The sequence below is a fragment of the Lagenorhynchus albirostris genome, chromosome 4 (assembly GCF_949774975.1).
Source record: "Lagenorhynchus albirostris chromosome 4, mLagAlb1.1, whole genome shotgun sequence".
Lineage (NCBI taxonomy): Eukaryota > Metazoa > Chordata > Mammalia > Artiodactyla > Delphinidae > Lagenorhynchus > Lagenorhynchus albirostris.
The window spans coordinates 81961804-81981281 of record NC_083098.1 but is presented as its reverse complement, the minus strand read 5'-3'; the positions used below and the strand labels follow the sequence as shown (position 1 = coordinate 81981281).

The window sequence follows — 19478 nt, the reverse complement described above, 5'->3', positions numbered from 1 at the left end:
TATCACTGAGAGCTAGTGAATTATTTAATATTATCAATAGTTGATTGACAGTGGTCCAATTAACTCTACTGTATAAATAGTGCCATGAACTTTATGGTTCTTAAGCATGTGGTACTGACCACCCCTTCCTTCTGGAAACCCTTCCCTCCCTAGACATATCTTAAGACATCATTACCCAGGTGTTCTACCTGCACCATGGCCCCTTCTTTAGCTCTCTGAGATGGATTTCCTCAAGGTTTACTCCCTGCCCTCTCCACTTCTTACTTTCCACTCTCTTAGTTCATTCATAACTGTAATTTCAATGATAACTATTATCTTAATATATACCAGCCAAGACTCTCATCTGAGTTCCAGACTATTATATCCAGTTGCCTCCCTGACAGCTCCCTCTGGCAGTCTCAAAGGCATCTTACACTATGTCCAAAAGGCAATCTCTGACTTTAACCCCCAAGACTAAGTACTTGTCTCAGAATGGAACCATATACCATCCACTTGCACAAACCAGCAACTTGAGAGTCGTAAGTACCTTCTTTCCCTTTCACTCCCACCCAGTGTATTTCTTCATTCAATAAATGTTAACAAAATACTGTGTCAGGCCCTGTTACTACTGCTGATACAGCAACGAACAAGAGACAAAAACTCTTCCTCTCATGGAACTTACATTCTAGTTGCTAGAGATAAAACATTAATAAAATGAGTAGGATATACAGCATTTCAGATGGTGATAAGTCTTGTCAATTTTACTCCTAAATATATATTGAATTCATTTTTCCATATTTCTTTATCTTTACAATACTACTTAGTTTAAGACATCTTTATGTTTTCATACCAACTATTACCAAAATCCTCTCTTCTTTCCTTGCAATCCATTTTCTATATTTTAGTCAAAAAGATCTTTGAATGATGACCACACAGTTAACATTTATTCAGCACTAATTATATACTAAGCACCACTCTAAGGACTTTAGTGCATCCTTTAATTCTCATAATAGCTGGTGTGGTTACCCGAGTAATGTCTGTCCCCTGTACTAGACTGCAAGCTAGATCATAACTACTTTCACTCACTGGCATATTCCCAGAATTTGGTCTCTGAACACTGTAGACTTTAAATAAGTATTTGTTTTATAATGAATAAAGTTTATCAGTGTTTAACTGAACAAGTGTATAGCAAAGAAGGCATGTTTTTAAAGATGAATATTATCAATTTAACAAACAACCTTGACTCTTACCATAAGAATTAACATTTGACATTATGCAGCTTTTTTTTAAACTAAGAGTTCTCCAATGATTCTATATTTTCAAGTAAGTGTATATGTAATTTGTTACTTACACACAAAAATAGGAAATCATATTATGTTAAGGTGTCCAAAGCATTGAGAGTTAAAATGTAAACTCGGTAGCTGAGTCTTAGGTAATTCTTACTGTTTATTGTAAAATTTTTTTTAAAAAGGTTGTTTAACAGAACATAAAGGAAAGCTTACTAGAATGTAAGCTTTGTTTCATTCACTGATGTAAGAGTGGTAGACTCACCAATATCTAATTCTCCTCTATTGCTATGGACACTGAGATTATAGCTCCCTTTTGTCATGTCACTAGTTCTAATATTGTGCTGTAAGCAGATGTGATATGCACCATTTCTATGTACCTCCATTCTCTCCCTTCCTCTGTTCTGGTGACCACTGACATCCCACACAGCAGAGCCCTGATTCAGCTGTATCCCTGAATGACTACATGAACGATGGTGCCTCCTGCCCTCCCTTCCTCCTGGATAAAAACCTGCAGTGTCTCTGAGTACATGAAAAATCAACTTATGTTTAAACCCCTGACATTTGGGACTTGATTACTGCAGCAAAAGTTTAACACATCCTAAAACATACCCTAATGAATGCTGGGTACCTAAGTACTGCTTCACATATCTTTGTTGAATGAAGGAAAAATTATATGTACTAATTATAATTACTGATAAAGATACTCTCTGTCCAACTATCTAAACGATTGATTGTTTTTCCTTTTCTAGGGAGTAACATTTCAAACTTTCTATCACCTTACACATTGACATAAACTTCTTATTAAACCATTCTTACAGAACATTTTTAGTCAATTTCTTAACAGTGTTTTTCTTTATTGGAAAACTACTTCACATGATATCTTATTACCCACAATACTATTATTACATCCTTCAGGAACTGCCTGATTAGCTGCTTTCCAATAGTATCCAGTTATTACGTATGCCAATAAGAGTTCTGTTAAAAACAAGCAAACTTCTTGGATACTATTTTATTTACCATGTATTTTCATAGAGAGAGATACTAGAAACCATAGCTAGAGAGTTTATAGTTTTGCTAGGGAAAAGGGAAAAAAATAGAAAGGCAGTTTAGAGCAGTGATTATAAGGCAGGGGCTCTGGAACCAAACAGCCTTATTTGAATTCTGACAGCCCCAGTTATTAGCTCTGTGACCTTGGGCAAGTTAACTTACCCCTCTGTGCCTCCTCTCCCTCATCTTTAAAATGGGGATAATATCAATAATCTTTAAAGTTGTTATAAGATTTAATAAATTAAAAGGACATAGAGCAAGTACATGGAACCCAGAAGCTCTGTAAATGTTATTAATATTATCATTGGTGACTCGCTACAATAATACAGAGGAAGAACACTGGATGGGATGGAATTCTGATTCCACTGATTTCTTGCACAAGTTACACAACCTCTCTAAGCCTCAGCTTTCTTACCTTTAAAATGAGGCTAAAAATCTAACTTGCAAAGTCACTGAATGAATTAAATTTTTAAAAATTTGCAAAAATGACAGCACAATGTCTAGCAAATAAGAGATGTTCAATGAAAATCAGGTTAAACAAAGAAAGAAAGGGGAATATACATAAGGCAAAGAAAGAGACAAAACTGTAGTAAAGACCAATCCTTAAGGACTGCCAAGTGCAAGTACAATTTAAAGGATGGTAACTCTGTGTGGAGTGATACAGGTGAGAAGAGAGTCCCTTAAATTTTCAGCTAGTGGTCCCCGGCAAGTATGCCATTTCCAGCTAGAGGACTATGATGTTTTACACACACACACACACACACACACACACACACACACACACACACACCCTCTGTTTGTACCCCTAGACACTTGGATGTTTTTAAGGCTGATGATCTAAATGGTCAGTTGACCCATTTCTAATATGCCTAGTGATGTTACAGCTCATGTGTTCTTCATGAGATCCCAATTTGATTCTTTACAAAAATAATATCAATGTTTGTACAACTTTAAATTGGAGCTTTCTAAAGAATGTCTCAGCCTTTCCTTGTCTTACCATCTGACTTGCCTAAGGCTTGACAGATGATCATTTCAGACAGGCAATGTATTTAAAGGGCACAGAAAAAAAAATATTAGCTTCCTCAACTAAAGTTGTGGTTTCTCAACCACTGCGCCACCAGGGAAGCCCGGGAGCATATTTTATGTTTAAATTTTTATTGAAGTATAGTTAGTTTACAATGTGTTAGTCTCAAGTGTACAGCAAAGTGATTCAGTTATACATATATATCTATTCTTTTTTTTATTTAACATCTTTATTGGAGTATAATTGCTTTACAGTGGCGTGTTCTAACACACATATATGGAATCTAAGGAAAAAAAAAAGAAAAGGTCATGAAGAACCTAGGGGTAAGACGGGAATAAAGACACAGACCTACTAGAGAAGGGACTTGAGGATACGGGGGGGGGGAAGGGTAAGCTGTGACAAAGTGAGAGAGTGGCATGGACATATATACACTACCAAACGTAGAATAGATAGCTAGTGGGAAGCAGCCGCATAGCACAGGGAAATCAGCTAGGTGGTTTGTGACCACCTAGAGGGGTGGGATAGGGAGGGTGGGAGGGAAGAGATATGCGAACATATGTATATGTATAACTGATTCACTTTGTTATAAAGCAGAAACTAACACGCCATTGGGAGCATATTTTAAATACTTTTAAGTTGAATGGGGATTTTAAACAGTCTGTGTCCAGAATTAAACAACTTAGGAAGAAACTAATTTTTTAAAATATGTATATAAAAATAACAGAGTTACATTTATTTATGAAAAAACAAATACTTACAATATCTTCTATTATCTCTTTGACAGCTGCCACAGCTAAAATAAATAAGAGAGGAACCAGTGTTGTGTAGCGACCTGTTGGTGATACATCAGGTATTTGCTATCGGAAGAGAAAAAAAGGATGAGAAATTCAGTAAGAACTAGAAGGTTTATAATAGATTTAAAAACAACAAAGGCTTGGAGCTTCTTAAAATATGCTTCATTGATTTTACCAGCTTGGTAGACTAAACACTACATGAGGTAATTTGCTTGTACCTAGTATGTAGCTGGGAGAGAGGGTTAATTAGCTTCACAGCAAGCAGTTGTGTATAGGACTAACACCTACAAAGGGGGATTGGTTAACTAAATTACAGCATGTCCATACACTAAAATTTCACACAACCATTAAGGACGTTATTTTAGAAACACAATGAATCACACAGGAAAATATCCACACATTATTATATGGATAAAGCAGATGATAAGACATATATACTCTAAGATCCCCTTTTTGTAAAGTAAGTCAATTAACAATGCTTGGGATGAAAAAAAAAAAAAAGACCAGAAGGATAAACACCCAAATTTTAAGACAGTAATTTCCTCTTGGTGGTGGTAGAATAGTAAGAGTTATAAAATTTTTTCTTTGTTGTGTTTTCTTATTCTTTTTGCATGAACATAGACTACTTTTTAATAAAATGAAACTTTTTTCCTAATTACAAATAACCCAAATACAAAATGAAAGAATTTTTAAATGGTAACTTACATTCTAAGGTTCAGAATTGACAAGGTTACTGTTACTAAAATCACTTACTAGTTTAAGAAAAAGTCCCATCCCCCTTTACCACCCAAAATGAATAGTCCCCGCCACATTAAATTTACAGAATGTTTAAAAGAAGTTGATAAAAATGAATCAAAAAAAAAATGAATCAAAAGGCTTGATAAGGTAGCAGCAGTATTCTAACTCGGCTTGCAGCAGGAGCTGGAAATGCCCACCAAACCAGCTTATCTCTGTGCTTAGATAAGCTTCAGAAGATTGGTCACGGGCTTAAGAAAAACATTTATTAATATCTGAACACATGATTTTGAGCTAAGGTTTTACAACATGACTTTACCTGAAGCAGTGCAATAAAGAGAAAAAATGAATTAGCGGCTCTTCTGAACTGAGAGTAGAGAAATCTTGGAAGGAATGTGATTACGTTATATTTTGCAGTGCTAGAAAACAAAAATGAAAAGCAGCATAAAAGTCAATTACTCCACAATTAGCACCCATGTTTACAAAATTCTATTATCACCATATAAAAAATTAAATGAACAAATGTCCTCTGTTTTAAATTGGGAGAATACTGCAAATGGTCATTAACCTCAAAGAAAAGGAGTGAAAGGAACTGTCTAAATAGTAAGAGTTTAATTTTCTGCACAATATCTTTTGTTATCTTTGGCCGATCATCCTGTTATCATTACTAGCAACGGCTTACAAAGAAGAGCACCTTTAGTTAAGATAGTGTATAATATGTTAATAGAAAATAAAATCTTGCAAAAAGAAAAATCAGCAATTTGAGCAAGACCAGAAACATCAAATAGAGGGACTTCCCTGGATAACGTCAGAGAAATGGGGAGTTTTGGGGGGTTCTGTCTGAATTTTCTTCATGGCTCCTCTAGAAACTTGGCTAGGACTCCACACCAAACATCAGATATGTCCACAATCAGGAAGATATCACCATTTAGGTCTCAGAAATATCCAACCTTCCTCTTGTTAATTAAATAGAAAGGAGATTAAAGGGACACATGCCACACTCCTTAAGCTCAGAAAAGTTACTGTATAATTTGAAGGTGTAAATATTAATTTTAAACGGTCATTTCACAAATCTAGGAGTTTTGTCACCAGAAAACTACTGGGCTGACGTGTGGCGGGAAGGGGGCTGGTGTTCACTTGGTTCCGGAGGCCACTTAGGGAATAGTGCTTATAACAGCAATAGTTTTACATTATTGTTGGAATGAAAATAGAACAGTGAAGTAATTCTCACACCTTCCATTCCTCGACACCATATGAAATTTTGCAAGTATCGAAAGCCAATATTTAAAGACTATTTAACAAAAAGGAGTTCTAAGTGAAGAACTGCAAAGACTTCTTTTAAAAGGTGAAAACTTGTTAATCAAAAACAACAGTTCATGCATCTATTAACAGGTTTAAGACAAAGGCACATACCCATGAACAGTTTTCATTATTCAGATACTGTAACTAGAATTGGTAGCATACATATGGCTGCTTAGCCCTTCTCCTTCCTGCTTCTAGATTCTTTTGTTTGTTTTTTTGCGGTACGCGGGCCTCTCACTGTTGTGGCCTCTCCCGTTGCGGAGCACAGGCTCTGGACGCGCAGGCTCAGCGGCCGTGGCTCATGGGTCCAGCCGCTCTGTGGCATGTGGGATCTTCCCAGACCGGGGCACGAACCTGTGTCCCTTGCATCGGCAGGCAGACTCTCAACCAGTGCGCCACCAGGGAAGCCCTCTAGATTCTTATTAACATCTCCTTCTTGGCTAGAAGATGGAGAAACGGCTGATACACACTGCCTCCAGTAAGCTCTTAAATATTAAACTGATTTAACTGAAAACTCCTTGCAAGCATTTTCATTTTGGTCCGGCAGGGGAGATGTCCTCCCAAGTTCTGCTGTAATAGCTAGTCCCAAGCATTCTTTGGTAGTTCTTACCTGACATGGTTATTGCAGAATTTTGTCAGCTGGGGCTGGTTGATGAATATAGTCCTTACTTCCTCCTGGTCAGCCAGTGAAGTCTTCTCTGAAACATCATCGGTCTTCTCATAACCTTAAAGAGAGAGAGTCTTATTTGATAAGAAATGTTTCATTTTATTATCCAGACCAAAAACACATTTCATAACTATCCTAGAGCCTAAAATCTGTTAAAAGCTATCTACTTCCCTGTTATTGGTGTTGCTTCTATTCTAATAAAAGGAAAAATCCCCACATTTAACGTTTCTACTAAATTTGAAAGGCAGCACTTAACAGTCATGTGAAAGCTGACCCATTTCAGAAAGAGTAACATCAATTTTTAATCTGTACCCATCTTTTCCCCAGAAATGTTCAACTTATTTCCTTTCATTACACAAAAATATGTCCAAAAGTAACACAAAATTCTAAAATGGTTTACACTTTTAGATAAGACTAAGACAGAGGTAATGACAATACATTCTGAAATTTTAAGCATACACATTTAATGCTTTTCTGGTTTTGCTCTTTCTTTGTGAATAAAAACAGAGAAAAAGATCAACATTAAGGTTTAAATAGGCAACCACCACAATGATCTAACTCACTATGATCATCTTAATCTTTCCAGTATTTAGAATTTATGTTTATGAATGATCTTAAGTTTCTTAAGATCAAGTCACCTCACCATCACCGAAACAACGTAAACAGATACGGGCAATTTCTGCTGGGTAACACCTTGCTGCAATGTTGACAACACTTTAAAAAATACATGCAGCTTCTAGAAGAACAGAAAAAATTTTAAACTGCTTATTTTACTTTCCAGTGAGAATTAAATGAGACTGAATTAAATCAGTCCCTTACCCCTTTCCTCGAGTCACCAACAGTACTTTACCTCAAATACCCACTTTTCTTCTCTTTTCTGCCTAGTCAGTGCCAACTCCTCCCAAAAGACCTGCCGACAGCGGTCTCTTCTGAAGTATTCTCTGGTGCTAAAGTCAGTGCACCTTCACTATGTTCCCACAGGCCTCTGTACCTCCCCTGTCCCTTGAGTCTGTCCCCTACCAGAATGGAACTCCCTGGGGCCATAGCTGGGGTGCTACTTATCTTCCAATACCAGTACTAACAAACAGCAGGTACTCAATAAATGTTTGCCAAATAAATAAAAACTAAATGACAAAGGACTTGTTACGTGCCCATTTCTTTGAGAGCAAGCAAATGATTCTCCACCCACTGATAAAGAAGCTGATGACAGCCATGTGCTGGTAACAAACTGTACAATAAAAGCTTGCCTGTGGGGTTCCGTTACCCTATGAGACCAGAAAATCATAGGAGCTTCCTACAAAGGTGGGGAACATGAGCATAGGGACCCGGAAGGTGAGACACAGTGTAACTGTGTGCAGGGCAGTGCAAACAGGACAAGACTGCTGAAGAATACACAAAAGGCAAGGTAAAGACAGGTGAGATACAGTGCTGAAAAAGCACACGGGCCAGGTTTAAAAGGACCTCTCCTGCTTGTGAAGAAGTCTGGGTCACATCCTCTCGTTGGTAGCGAGCCAATGAAAGCTTGCCAGGGAGAGAGGCACAGAGTGAGAGCCACACTTTATACTCATCACTTTGGAGGTCACAGGGATCCAAACTAGGTACTGTCACACTCATTTTGCAGTCTTAGACACATCAGCAGCTTTGCCCATGGTCACATGGTTAATAATTATCTGTCACTACACCATGTTTTAGACGCAACACAAACTTTCCTCCCTACTGTATACAATCAAAATTCCATATAGGGATTGCTAAAGACTGAATGTTTATGTCTCCTCCAAAATCCACGTGTTGAAATCCTAACCCTGGATGTGATGGTATTAGGAGGAGAAATTTTTTCGAGGTGATTAGGTCATGATGGTGGAATCCTCATAAGAGGGATTAGTGCCCCTTTTAAAAGAGGTCCCAGAGAGATCCCTCCCCACCCCCACCATGTGAGGACACAGCAAGAAGACGGTCTTCTATGAACCAGAAGGCAGGCCCTCACCAGACACCTAATCTGCCAGGGCCTTGATCTTGGACTTCCCAGGCTCCAGAATTGTGAGAAGTAAATTTGTTATTCATAAACCAGCCAGTCTATAGTATTTTATTAAAGCAGCCTGAACAGACTAAGTCATGGATTATCAGAGGCACAGCAATATTAAAATTCTTAGAAATCTTTTATTAGATTTTCCTTGATGACAGCACAAAGACCGTAGTGTACTGTTTACAGTACCTTAACTGGACAAAGTGCCTCAAGAAAACCAGCTCTCCACTCGGCTTTGAACTGATATCCTCAAGTTGTACTTACTTTACGTAACGTTCTCAGTTGAGGTGTTAGGTATCACTCCTTACCTGACACATCCATTTATACTGGGGTTTCAAATGCTGCCAGGTAAACTTGGACATCACCTCTCCCCATCACGTATGAATCTGTATTCAAAAATTTCTTGGGGCAAAGGACCCTCCTAGGAAAAAGGGATTGGAATCGCCTCTTTCCTTAAATTTTGGTCTCATACTTCTGGGTTACAGGTGAACACATCCCCTATAACCGATCAATATGCACCAGACAACTCTGTTTTTATGTTTTTTTTCTTTTAAAAATGTTCTCTGCAGGAGATTGGTTCAAGGTGGCGGAGTAGAAGGACGTGCTCTCGCTCCCCCTTGCAAGAGCACCAGAATCACAACTAACTGCTGAACAATGATTGACAGGAAGACGCTGGAACTCACCAAAAAAGATACCCCACATGCAAAGACAAAGGAGAAGCCACAGTGAGATGGGAGGAGGGGCGCAATCACAATAAAATCAAATCGCATAACTGCTGGGTGGGTGACTCACAAACTGGAGAACACTTAATACCACACAAGTCTACCCACTGGAGTGAAGGTTCTGAGCCCCACGTCAGGCTTCCCAACCTGGGGTTCCGGCAATGGGAAGAGGAATTCCTAGAGAATCAGACTTTGAAGGCTAGCGGGATTTGATTACAAGACTTCGACAGGACTGGGGGAAACAGAGACTCCACTCTGGGAGGGCACATACAAAGTAGTGTGTGCACGGGGACCCAGGGTAAGGAGCAGTGACCCCACAGGAGACTGATCCAGACCTACCTGCTAGTGTTGGAGGGTCTCCTGCAGAGGTGGGGGGTGGCTGTGTCTCACCTTGGGACAAGAACACTGGCAGCAGAAGTTCTGGGAAGTACTCCTTGGCGTGAGCCCTCCCAGAGTCCGCCATGAGCCCCACCAAAGGGCCCAGGTAGGCTACAGTGTTGGGTCACCTCAGGCCCAATAACCAACAGGGAGGGAACCCAGCCCCACCCATCAGCAGACAAGCGGATTAAAGTTCTACTGAACTCTGCCGACCAGAGCAACAGCCAGCTCTACCCACCACCAGTCCCTCCCATCAGGAAACTTGCACGAGCCTCTTAGATAGCCTCATCCACCAGAGGGCAGACAGCAGAAGCAAGGAGAACTACAATCCTGCAGCCTGTGGAGCAAAAACCACATTCACAGAAAGATAGACAAGATGAAAAGACAGAGGGCTATGTACCAGATGAAGGAACAAGATAAAACCCCAGAAAAACAACTAAATGAAGTGGAGATAGGCAACCTTCCAGAAAAGGAAATCAGAATAACAATAGTGAGGATTATCCAGGACCTCAGAAAAAGCATGGAGGCAAAGATGGAGAAGATGCAAGAAAAGTTTATAAAGACCTAGAAAAATTAAAGAACAAACAAACAGAGATGAACAATACAATAGCTGAAATGAAAAATACACTACAAGGAATCAATAGCAGAATAACTGAGGCATAAGTGACCTGGAAGACAGAATGGTGGAGTTCACTGTTGTGGAACAGAATAAAGAAAAAGAATGAAAAGAAATGAAGACAGACTAAGAGACCTCTGGGACATTAAACGCAACAACATTCGCATTATAGGGGTCCCAGAAGGAGAAGAGAGAGAGAAAGGACCAGAGAAAATATTTCAAGAGATTATAGTCGAAAACTTCCCTAACATGGAAAAGGAAATAGCTACCCAAGTCCAGGAAGCGCAGAGAGTCCCATATAGGATAAACCCAAGGAGAAACATGCTGAGACACATAGTAATCAAATTGGCAAAAAATAAAGACAAAGAAAAATTATTGAAAGCAACAAGGGAAAAAAGACAAATAACATACAAAGGAACTCCCATAAGGTTAACAGCTGATTTCTCAGCAGAAATTCTACAAGCCAGAAAGGAGTGGCATGACATATTTAAAGTGATGAAAGGGAAGAACCTACAACCGAGATTACTCTACCCGGCAAGGATCTCATTCAGATTCGAAGGAGAAATGAAAAGGTTTACAGACAAGCAAAAGCTAAGAGAATTCAGCACCACCAAACCAGCTCTACAACAAATGCTAAAGGAACTTCTCTAAGTGGGACACACAAGAGAAGTAAAGGACCTACAAAAACAAACCTAAAACAATCAAGAAAATAGTAATAGGAAAATAGTAATAGGAATATCGATAATTACCTTAGACGTGAATGGACTAAATGCTCCAACCAAAAGACACAGGCTCGCTGAATGGATAAAAACAAGACCCATATATATGCTGTCTACAAGAGACCCACTTCAGACCTAGGGACACATACAGACTGAAAGTGAGGGTATGGAAAAAGATATTCCATGCAAATGGAAATCAAAAGAAAGCCGGAGTAGCAATACTCATATCAGATAAAATAGACTTTAAAATAAAGAATGTTACAAGAGACAAGGAAGGACACTACATAATGATCAAGGGATCAATCCAAGAAGAAGATATAACAATTATAAATATATGTGCACCCAACATAGGAGCACCTCAATACAAAAGGCAACTGCTAACAGCTATAAAAGAGGAAACTGACAGGAACACAATAATAGTGGGGGACTTTAACACCTCACTTACACCAATGGACAGATCATCCAAAACGAAAATACATAAGGAAACAGAAGCTTTAAACGAAACAATAGACCAGATAGATTTAATTGATATTTATAGGACATTCCATCCAAAAACAGCAGATTACACTTTCTTCTCAAGTGTGCATGGAACATTCTCCAGGATTGATCACACCTGGGGTCACAAATCAAGCCTCAGCAAATTTAAATCATATCAAGCATCTTTTCTGACCACAACGCTATGAGATTAGAAAACAGTTACAGGGAAAAAAATGTAAAAACACAAACACATGGAGGCTAAAGAATACATTACTAAATAACCAAGAGATCACTGAAGAAATCAAAGAGGAAATCAAAAAATACCTAGAGACAAATGATAATGAAAACATGATGATGCAAAACCTAAGGGATGCAGCAAAAGCAGTTCTAAGGGGGAAGTTCATAGCAATACAATCCTACCTCAAGAAACAACATCTCAAATAAACAACCTCATCTTACACCTAAAAGAACTAGAGAAAGAAGAGCAAACAAAACCCAAAGTTAGTAGAAGAAAAGAAATCATAAGGATCAGAGCAGAAATAAGTGAAACAGAAACAAAGAAAACAATAGCAAAGATCAATAAAACTAAAAGATGGTTCTTTGAGAAGATAAACAAAATTGATAAACCATTAATGAGACTCATCAGGAAAAAGAGAGGACTCAAATCATTAAAATTAGAAATGAAAAAGGGGAAGTTACAACAGACACCGCAGCAATACAAAGCATCCTAAGAAACTACTACAAGCAACTCTATGGCAATAAAATGGACAACCAGGAAAAAATGGACGAATTCTTAGAAAGGTATAACCTTCCAAGACTGAACCAGGAAGAAACAGAAAATATGAACAGACCAATCACAAGTAATGAAATTGAAATTGGGATTAAAAATCTTCCAACAAACAAAAGTCCAGCACCAGATGGCTTCACAGGTGAATTCTATCAAACATTTAGAGAAGAGCAAAACCCCATCCTTCTCAAATTCTTCCAAAAATTGCAGAGGAAGGAACACTCCCAAACTTATTCTATGAGGCCACCATCACCCTGATACCAAAACCAGACAAAGATACGACAAAAAAAAGAAAATTACAGACCAATATCACTCATGAATATAGATGCAAAAATCCTCAACAAAATACTACTAAACAGAATCCAACAACACATTAAAAGGATCATACACCATGATCAAGTGGGATTTATCCCAGGAATGCAAGGATTCTTCAATATATGCAAATCAATCAATGTGATTCACCATATTAAAAAACTGAAGAAGAAAAACCATATGATCATCTCAATAGATGCAGAAAAAGCTTTTGACAAAATTCAACACCCATTTATGATAAAAACTCTCCAGAAAGTGGGCATAGAGGGAACCTACCTCAAAATAATAAAGGCCATATATGACAAACCCACAGCAAACATCATTCTCAATGGTGAAAAACTGAAAGCATTTCCTCTAAGATTAGAAACAAGACAAGGATGTCCATTCTCACCACTATTATTCAACACAGTTTTGGAATCCCAGTCATGGCAATCAGAGAACAAAACGAAATAAAAGGAATACAAATTGGAAAAGAAGAAGTAAAACTGTCACTGTTAGCAGATGATGTGATACTACACCTACAGAATCCTAAAGATGCCACCAGAAAACTACTAGAGCTAATCAATGAATTTGGTAAAGTTGCAGTATACAAAATTAATGCAGAGAAATCTCTTTCATTCCTATATACTAATGATGAAAAATCTGAAAGTGAAATTAAGGAAACACTCCCATTTACCATTGCAACAAAAAGAATAAAATACCTAGGAATAAACCTACCTAGGGAGACAAAAGACCTGTATGCCAAAAATTATACGACACTGATGAAAGAAATTAAAGATGATACAAATAGATGGAGAGATGTACCATGTTCTTGGATTGGAAGAATCAAGATTGTGAAAATGACTATACTACCCAAGGCAATCTACAGATTCAATGCAATCCCTAACAAATTACCAATGGTATTTTTTACAGATTTACAACAAAAAATCTTGACATTTGTATGGAGATACAAAAGACCCCGAAGATCCAAAGCAGTCTTGAGGGAAAAAAACGGAGCTGGAGGAATCAGACTCCCTGACTTCAGACTATACTACAGAGCTACAGTAATCGAGACAATATGGTACTGGCACAAAAACAGAGATATAGATCAATGGAACAGGATAGAAAGCCCAGAAATAAACCCACGCACCTAGGGTCAACTAATCTATGACAAAGGAGGCAAGGATATACAATGGAGAAAAGACAGTCTATTCAGTAAGTGGTGCTGGGAGAACTGGACAGCTACATGTAGAAGAATGAAATTAGAACATTCCTTAACACCATACACAAAAATAAACTCAAAATGGATTAGAGACCTAAATATAAGACTGGACACTATAAAGCTCTTAGAGGAAAACATAGGAAGAACACTGTTTGACATAAATCACAGCAAGATATTTTTTGACCCACCTCCTAGAGTAATGGAAATGAAAACAAAAATAAGCAAATGGGACCTAATGAAACTTAAAAGCTTTTAGAAAGCAAAGAAAACTACAACAAGAGGAACAGACAACCCTCAGGATTGGAGAAAATATTTGCAAACGAATCAACGGACAAAGGATTAATCTCCAAAATATATAAACAGCTCATGCAGCTCAATATTAAAAAAACAAACAACCCAATTCAAAAATGGGCAGAAGACCTAAATAGACATTTCTCCAAAGAAGACATACAGATGGCCAAGAAGCACATGAAATCTGCTCAACATCACTAATTATTAGAGAAATGCAAATCAAAACTATCACCTCACACCAGTTAGAATGGACATCATCAGAAAATCTACAAATAACAAATGCTGGAGAGGGTGTGGAGAAAAGGGAACCCTCTTGCACTGTTGGTGGGAATGTAAATTGATACAGCCACTATGAAGATCAGTATGGAGGTTCCTTAAAAAACTAACAATAGAATTACCATATGACCCAGCAATCCCACTACCGGGCATATACCCAGAGAAAACCAGAATTCAAAAAGACACATGCACCCCAATGTTCATTGCAGCACTATTTACAATAGCCAGGTCATGGAAGCAACCCAAATGCCCATTGACAGACGAATGGAATAAGAAGATGTGGTACATATATACAATGGAATATTACTCAGCCATAAAAAGGAACGAAATTGGGTCATTTGTAGAGACGTGGATGTATCTAGAGACTGTCATACAGAGTGAAGTAAGTCAGAAAGAGAAAAACAAATATTGTATATTAACGCATATATGTGGAACCTAGAAAAATGGTACGGCTGAACTGGTTTGCAGTGCAGAAATTGAGACAGATGTAGAGAACAAATGTATGGACACCAAGGGGGGAAAGTGGCAGGGGGAGGGGTGGTGGTGTGATGAACTGGGAGATTGGGATTGACATATATACACCAATATGTATAAAATGGATAACTAATAAGAACCTGCTGTATAAAAAAATAAAATAAAATTCAAAAATAAATAAATAAAATCCCCCCCCCAAAAAAATGTTCTCTGCAAACTGCCCCCTTCGACAGTTATGATGACCAGATGAAGACCTCTGTGTTCACACCTGGGCAATGCCTTCAGTGAGAGATTGATGTACAGTGGTGGCGAAGGTAACCGAAGGAAGGATCCCCCCCACCGACTCTGCCCCAAAGCGGGTAAAACTTAGATGGTACCCTTGTTATTCCTTCCCATACGTGGTCTGCCCTTTGTTTTAAGGAGGGAGGCTGTGTCCCTCGGGATTTGTTTAGTAATTTAGAGGCTTTGGTTACGTAAGTCATTAAAATTCACTAGTAGCTTTTAATCCACTTGTCCTGCCTTCTAAGGTCTACTGAGAACCAAGCCAGCTCATGTGTCATCCCCTCACGGAATGCAGTGGAGGAGAGTGAGGCCATGTATCCATTAACAGGTCTCATGGAGTATTCCCTGAAGGTCAGGTGAGGCTTCTTTGTCCTGAAGTCATGCAAAAGGTGAAGAGTGCCAACAGAAAGAAACAGATCTTAATCAGGCTCTTGACCATCTCTCGCAGCTTTTCTTAGCACAAGAGTTGCACAAAGAAGGCACAGGATACTCCCACATTTAATGGAAATGGACTTCAAGGGGTCTGGGTGACTGCTTCTGGGATCCCCTCAGGCACCCATCCTCCCTGGGTTAGTACTGAGATGGTCCAGAGTGAACTCTGATGCCCATCTTGGAACACGTTCAAACCCCTTATCAAGTACAGTCAAACGGACAGCATCTGGCAAACAGCAAAGCCAAGAATAAAACGTGACTTTAAGTAGTTACTTACTCTCATTAGGCTTCAGTTTCCCAGTCTATAAAATTTTATAGAAATTTTATATGGAACAGTTGCTATTAAATGGAAGAATTTATGCAAAGTACTTAACAAAATGACTAATATTTGTTAGGAACATAACAATCTATTATACCTAAATAGTTAATAGAAGTAAATAATGATAAATTAGTATGTGGAAGCTTACAGAAATGGGAGGCTGGCATGCTGCCTCCAAAGTAATGTCCAGAGTGGTCATTCCCTACCTTGTAGTTGTTAATTCATCTGCTTCCCCTGTTACCCTGAGAGTTATCTGAATAGTACACCTCTGGCTCACAGTAAGCACTCAGTGTCTAATGAATTAACAAATGAGTGAAAACATATTTAACAATATATCAAGAACAGATCCTTCTCTTAGAAGTAGACACAGGTTATCCAAGCCTGTAAGACTGATGCATAAATCCAAAATGACAGTTAGTAAGTTTATTACTAGAGAAATAATTGCCACAGGAACTAGAGTAACTGAGGTCCCATAATTAATTGAATTCTCCCCTGGTGGCCTATGTAGAAAGTCCAGAGACCAAGTGATGGTGTCTGGTGAGCACTGAGGTAACCCACGTTAGATGATATGAGTCTAACGGCATCGGGCCAGCACAGCCTGATGCACCCAATTCCACAACAGGGGTTGAAGCACTGTCAGACCAAAAAATCCAAAGTCTGTTGGAATACCCTGGCAATGGGACCATGATACCAGATCTGTCCACCAACACCTCTCTTCCCCTCCACAGAGCTGAGAAGAGTGCTGCCAATGTTGACCTCCCGGACTCACCCTTTTCCAGAACATTTCCATCTCGAAATTCAAACTGACATTTTATCTGCCAGTGGGATTACAGTCAAAACCTGCAGGCCTAGGAACAAATTTGCCCCTCATGCAGGTGGCTCTGGTCCTATCATGTGTTGACCTTACACAGAAGTAAAAAGGTAAACTCATTTTCCCCCTTTCCAAGTTCTTGGGGGCATCTCAACATTGCCCCCAAGTACAGACACACAAGCTCATGATGATCATGCTACCAGGTACACAGTCCTTCCCCACGTTTTGGATTCTCCAGGAGAATCACTCAGGCATTCACCCCAGTGTCCTCAGTGCTCAGTCAGGTATTTGACATCCACTAAAGAATCATTACTCTTCTGACACTAACAGTTCTACAGAGGAAACCTCTGCAGCTACCTTCCTTCACACAGCCATTCCTTTAAGGATTAGAAATGAGCAAGGGCTCAACAGTGCCTTCTGAAATACCTTAGCTTCTTTTGATGTTATACTCTCCAAGTTCTATAATGTCTTTTTTTAAAATAAATTTATTTATTTTTGGCTGCGTTGGGTCTTTGTTGCTGTGCACGGGCTTTCTCTAGTTGTGGTGAGTGGGGGCTACTCTTTGTTGCAGTGCGCGGGCTTCTCATTGCGGTGGTTTCTCGTTGCGGAGCATGGGCTTCAGTAGTTGTGGCATGTGGACTTCAGTAGTTGTGGCTTGTAGGCTCTAGAGCGCAGGCCGGTAGTTGTGGCGCATGGGCTTAGTTGCTCCGCGGCACGTGGGATCTTCCTGGACCAGGAATCGAACCTATGTCCCCTGCATTGGCAGGCAGACTCTCAACCACTGCACCACCAGGGAAGTCCCTATAAGGTCTTTTTTTTTTTTTTTTTTTAGTTTTACCTGTTTCCTTTTACCATTTAAAAAATTTTTTATTTTATATTGGAGCATAGTTGATGAAGAATGTTGTGTTAGTTTCAGCTGTACGGCAAAATGATTCAGTTATACATATACATGTATCTATTCTTTTTCAAATTCTTTTCCCATTTAAGACCAGCCAGAATCAAACCAGTCTCCCAAAATAAACTACTCTGGACTAGCTTTTATTGAAATAAATAAGGAAAAGGCCAAATAGTATAGACAATGATTCTGTAATTCAGAATTCCAGGTATACTGAAAATTCTGTATTTTGTGTTTGTAATATCCCACTTGATTATTATTTCCCCCAGCAGAAAAGCAGTTGTTTTCTGAATTGTGGTTTGTTTTAATTAATGATGAAATTACTTAGTATTTCCTAAGCACACACCAACCTGGGGATTTTACCAGACCAAATTCTGCATTCTTGGTTATAAAATGACCAAATGCTACTTCTAGACTTCTGAAGGATCAGTGATTTCAGTATAGGGAAATAAGGAGTCACACATCGCTTTTAGCTACTGAATGTACTACAAGATACTACTTTGTATTACTAAATAAGGATATAGAAGCACCATCCTCCTGCTGTCCATTTCAACTTCCAACAATAATCTTCACTATCAAGAAAGCATAAGATGCTGATGGGACAGCACCTCGATCATGGCCCTGAAGTGAACACTTGGTTCATCCTCCCCTAACAGCATCTGATTATTAAACCCACTTAGTGGTTGTGAGGCGAGCTCTGGTTCTTCCACTAAGTACTTATGTGATCCTGTGCACATAATTCCTGGGAGTTATTCCCTTCCCTTGTAAAATGGGAAAGGTAGGTGAATACGTAATCTGAAATTCTCTTTCAGCTTTAAAATCCTGTGAAATTAGTATCCACTGGGCACCTGGAAGAAAACAGTCAATACCTTATTTGTTCAGAAGAACAGGGAAATTAAAAAAGAAATTTCCTTACTTGAGCCAGATGTTTCAGAGTAACAGCTGCTTTACCTAATCAGCAGCCAGAACACAGGCACAAAGTCAAACGGTGCTTTGTGCTCATGGCTGAATCTCCGTATGTGAAAAGATGAGTAGTGACTATAATCTGTTGCCAGCAACCACCTGGCACCCACCCACTGACCAGCGTCTACTGGGTTACCGAGTATGTTGACACCTAGTTTTCCTTTCTTCCTCTGTCCAGACTCACAGTCACGTGCTTAAATGCACACAGTATAATGCAGTAGAGAAGAAAAATGCTCAATAGTCAAGGTGAAAGGCTTTGCGCCCTCTCCTACAATTATAGCAGAAGCATCATCTCAGAAATTTTCCATTTCTTGTCATAATTTATCACGACCCAATCAGTAAGACCTGTTGTTCATTAGCTCATTCATTTGCTCATTCATTCACTCAACATATTTAAGTGCCTACTATGTGCCAGGCTTTTTTTTTTTTTAAAGCTGCAGAAACAGCTTAAAATAAGATAAGGTTCCCTTCTCTCGGGAACTTATTTTCCAGAAGAAAGCAAGATAATTACAGATCATGGTGAGTATGATGACGTAAAACAGGTGATTGATAAAATGATTGGCAGAATTCTCTGTGCCTCAGTTTCAGCATCTATATAATGGAGTTGATAATAATACCTACCTCAAAGGGGGCTTGTGAAGGACCTGGTAGTTAATACATGTA

The 19478-nt window shown here is 38.8% G+C and overlaps 1 protein-coding gene across 2 annotated transcripts in view; it reads right to left on the bottom strand.

Annotated features, from left to right (window-relative positions):
• Positions 1 to 19478, bottom strand: part of ATP8A1 (ATPase phospholipid transporting 8A1) — a 236858-nt gene that overhangs the window by 193426 nt on the left and 23954 nt on the right. For both annotated transcript variants that reach the window (XM_060148261.1, XM_060148260.1), the window contains exons 2-4: positions 6781 to 6895; positions 5188 to 5287; positions 4098 to 4196 (exon numbers count right to left, since the gene is read on the bottom strand). In XM_060148261.1, the coding sequence (XP_060004244.1) occupies positions 4098 to 4196; positions 5188 to 5287; positions 6781 to 6895 (314 nt within the window). The remainder of the gene's footprint in view (positions 1 to 4097; positions 4197 to 5187; positions 5288 to 6780; positions 6896 to 19478) is intronic.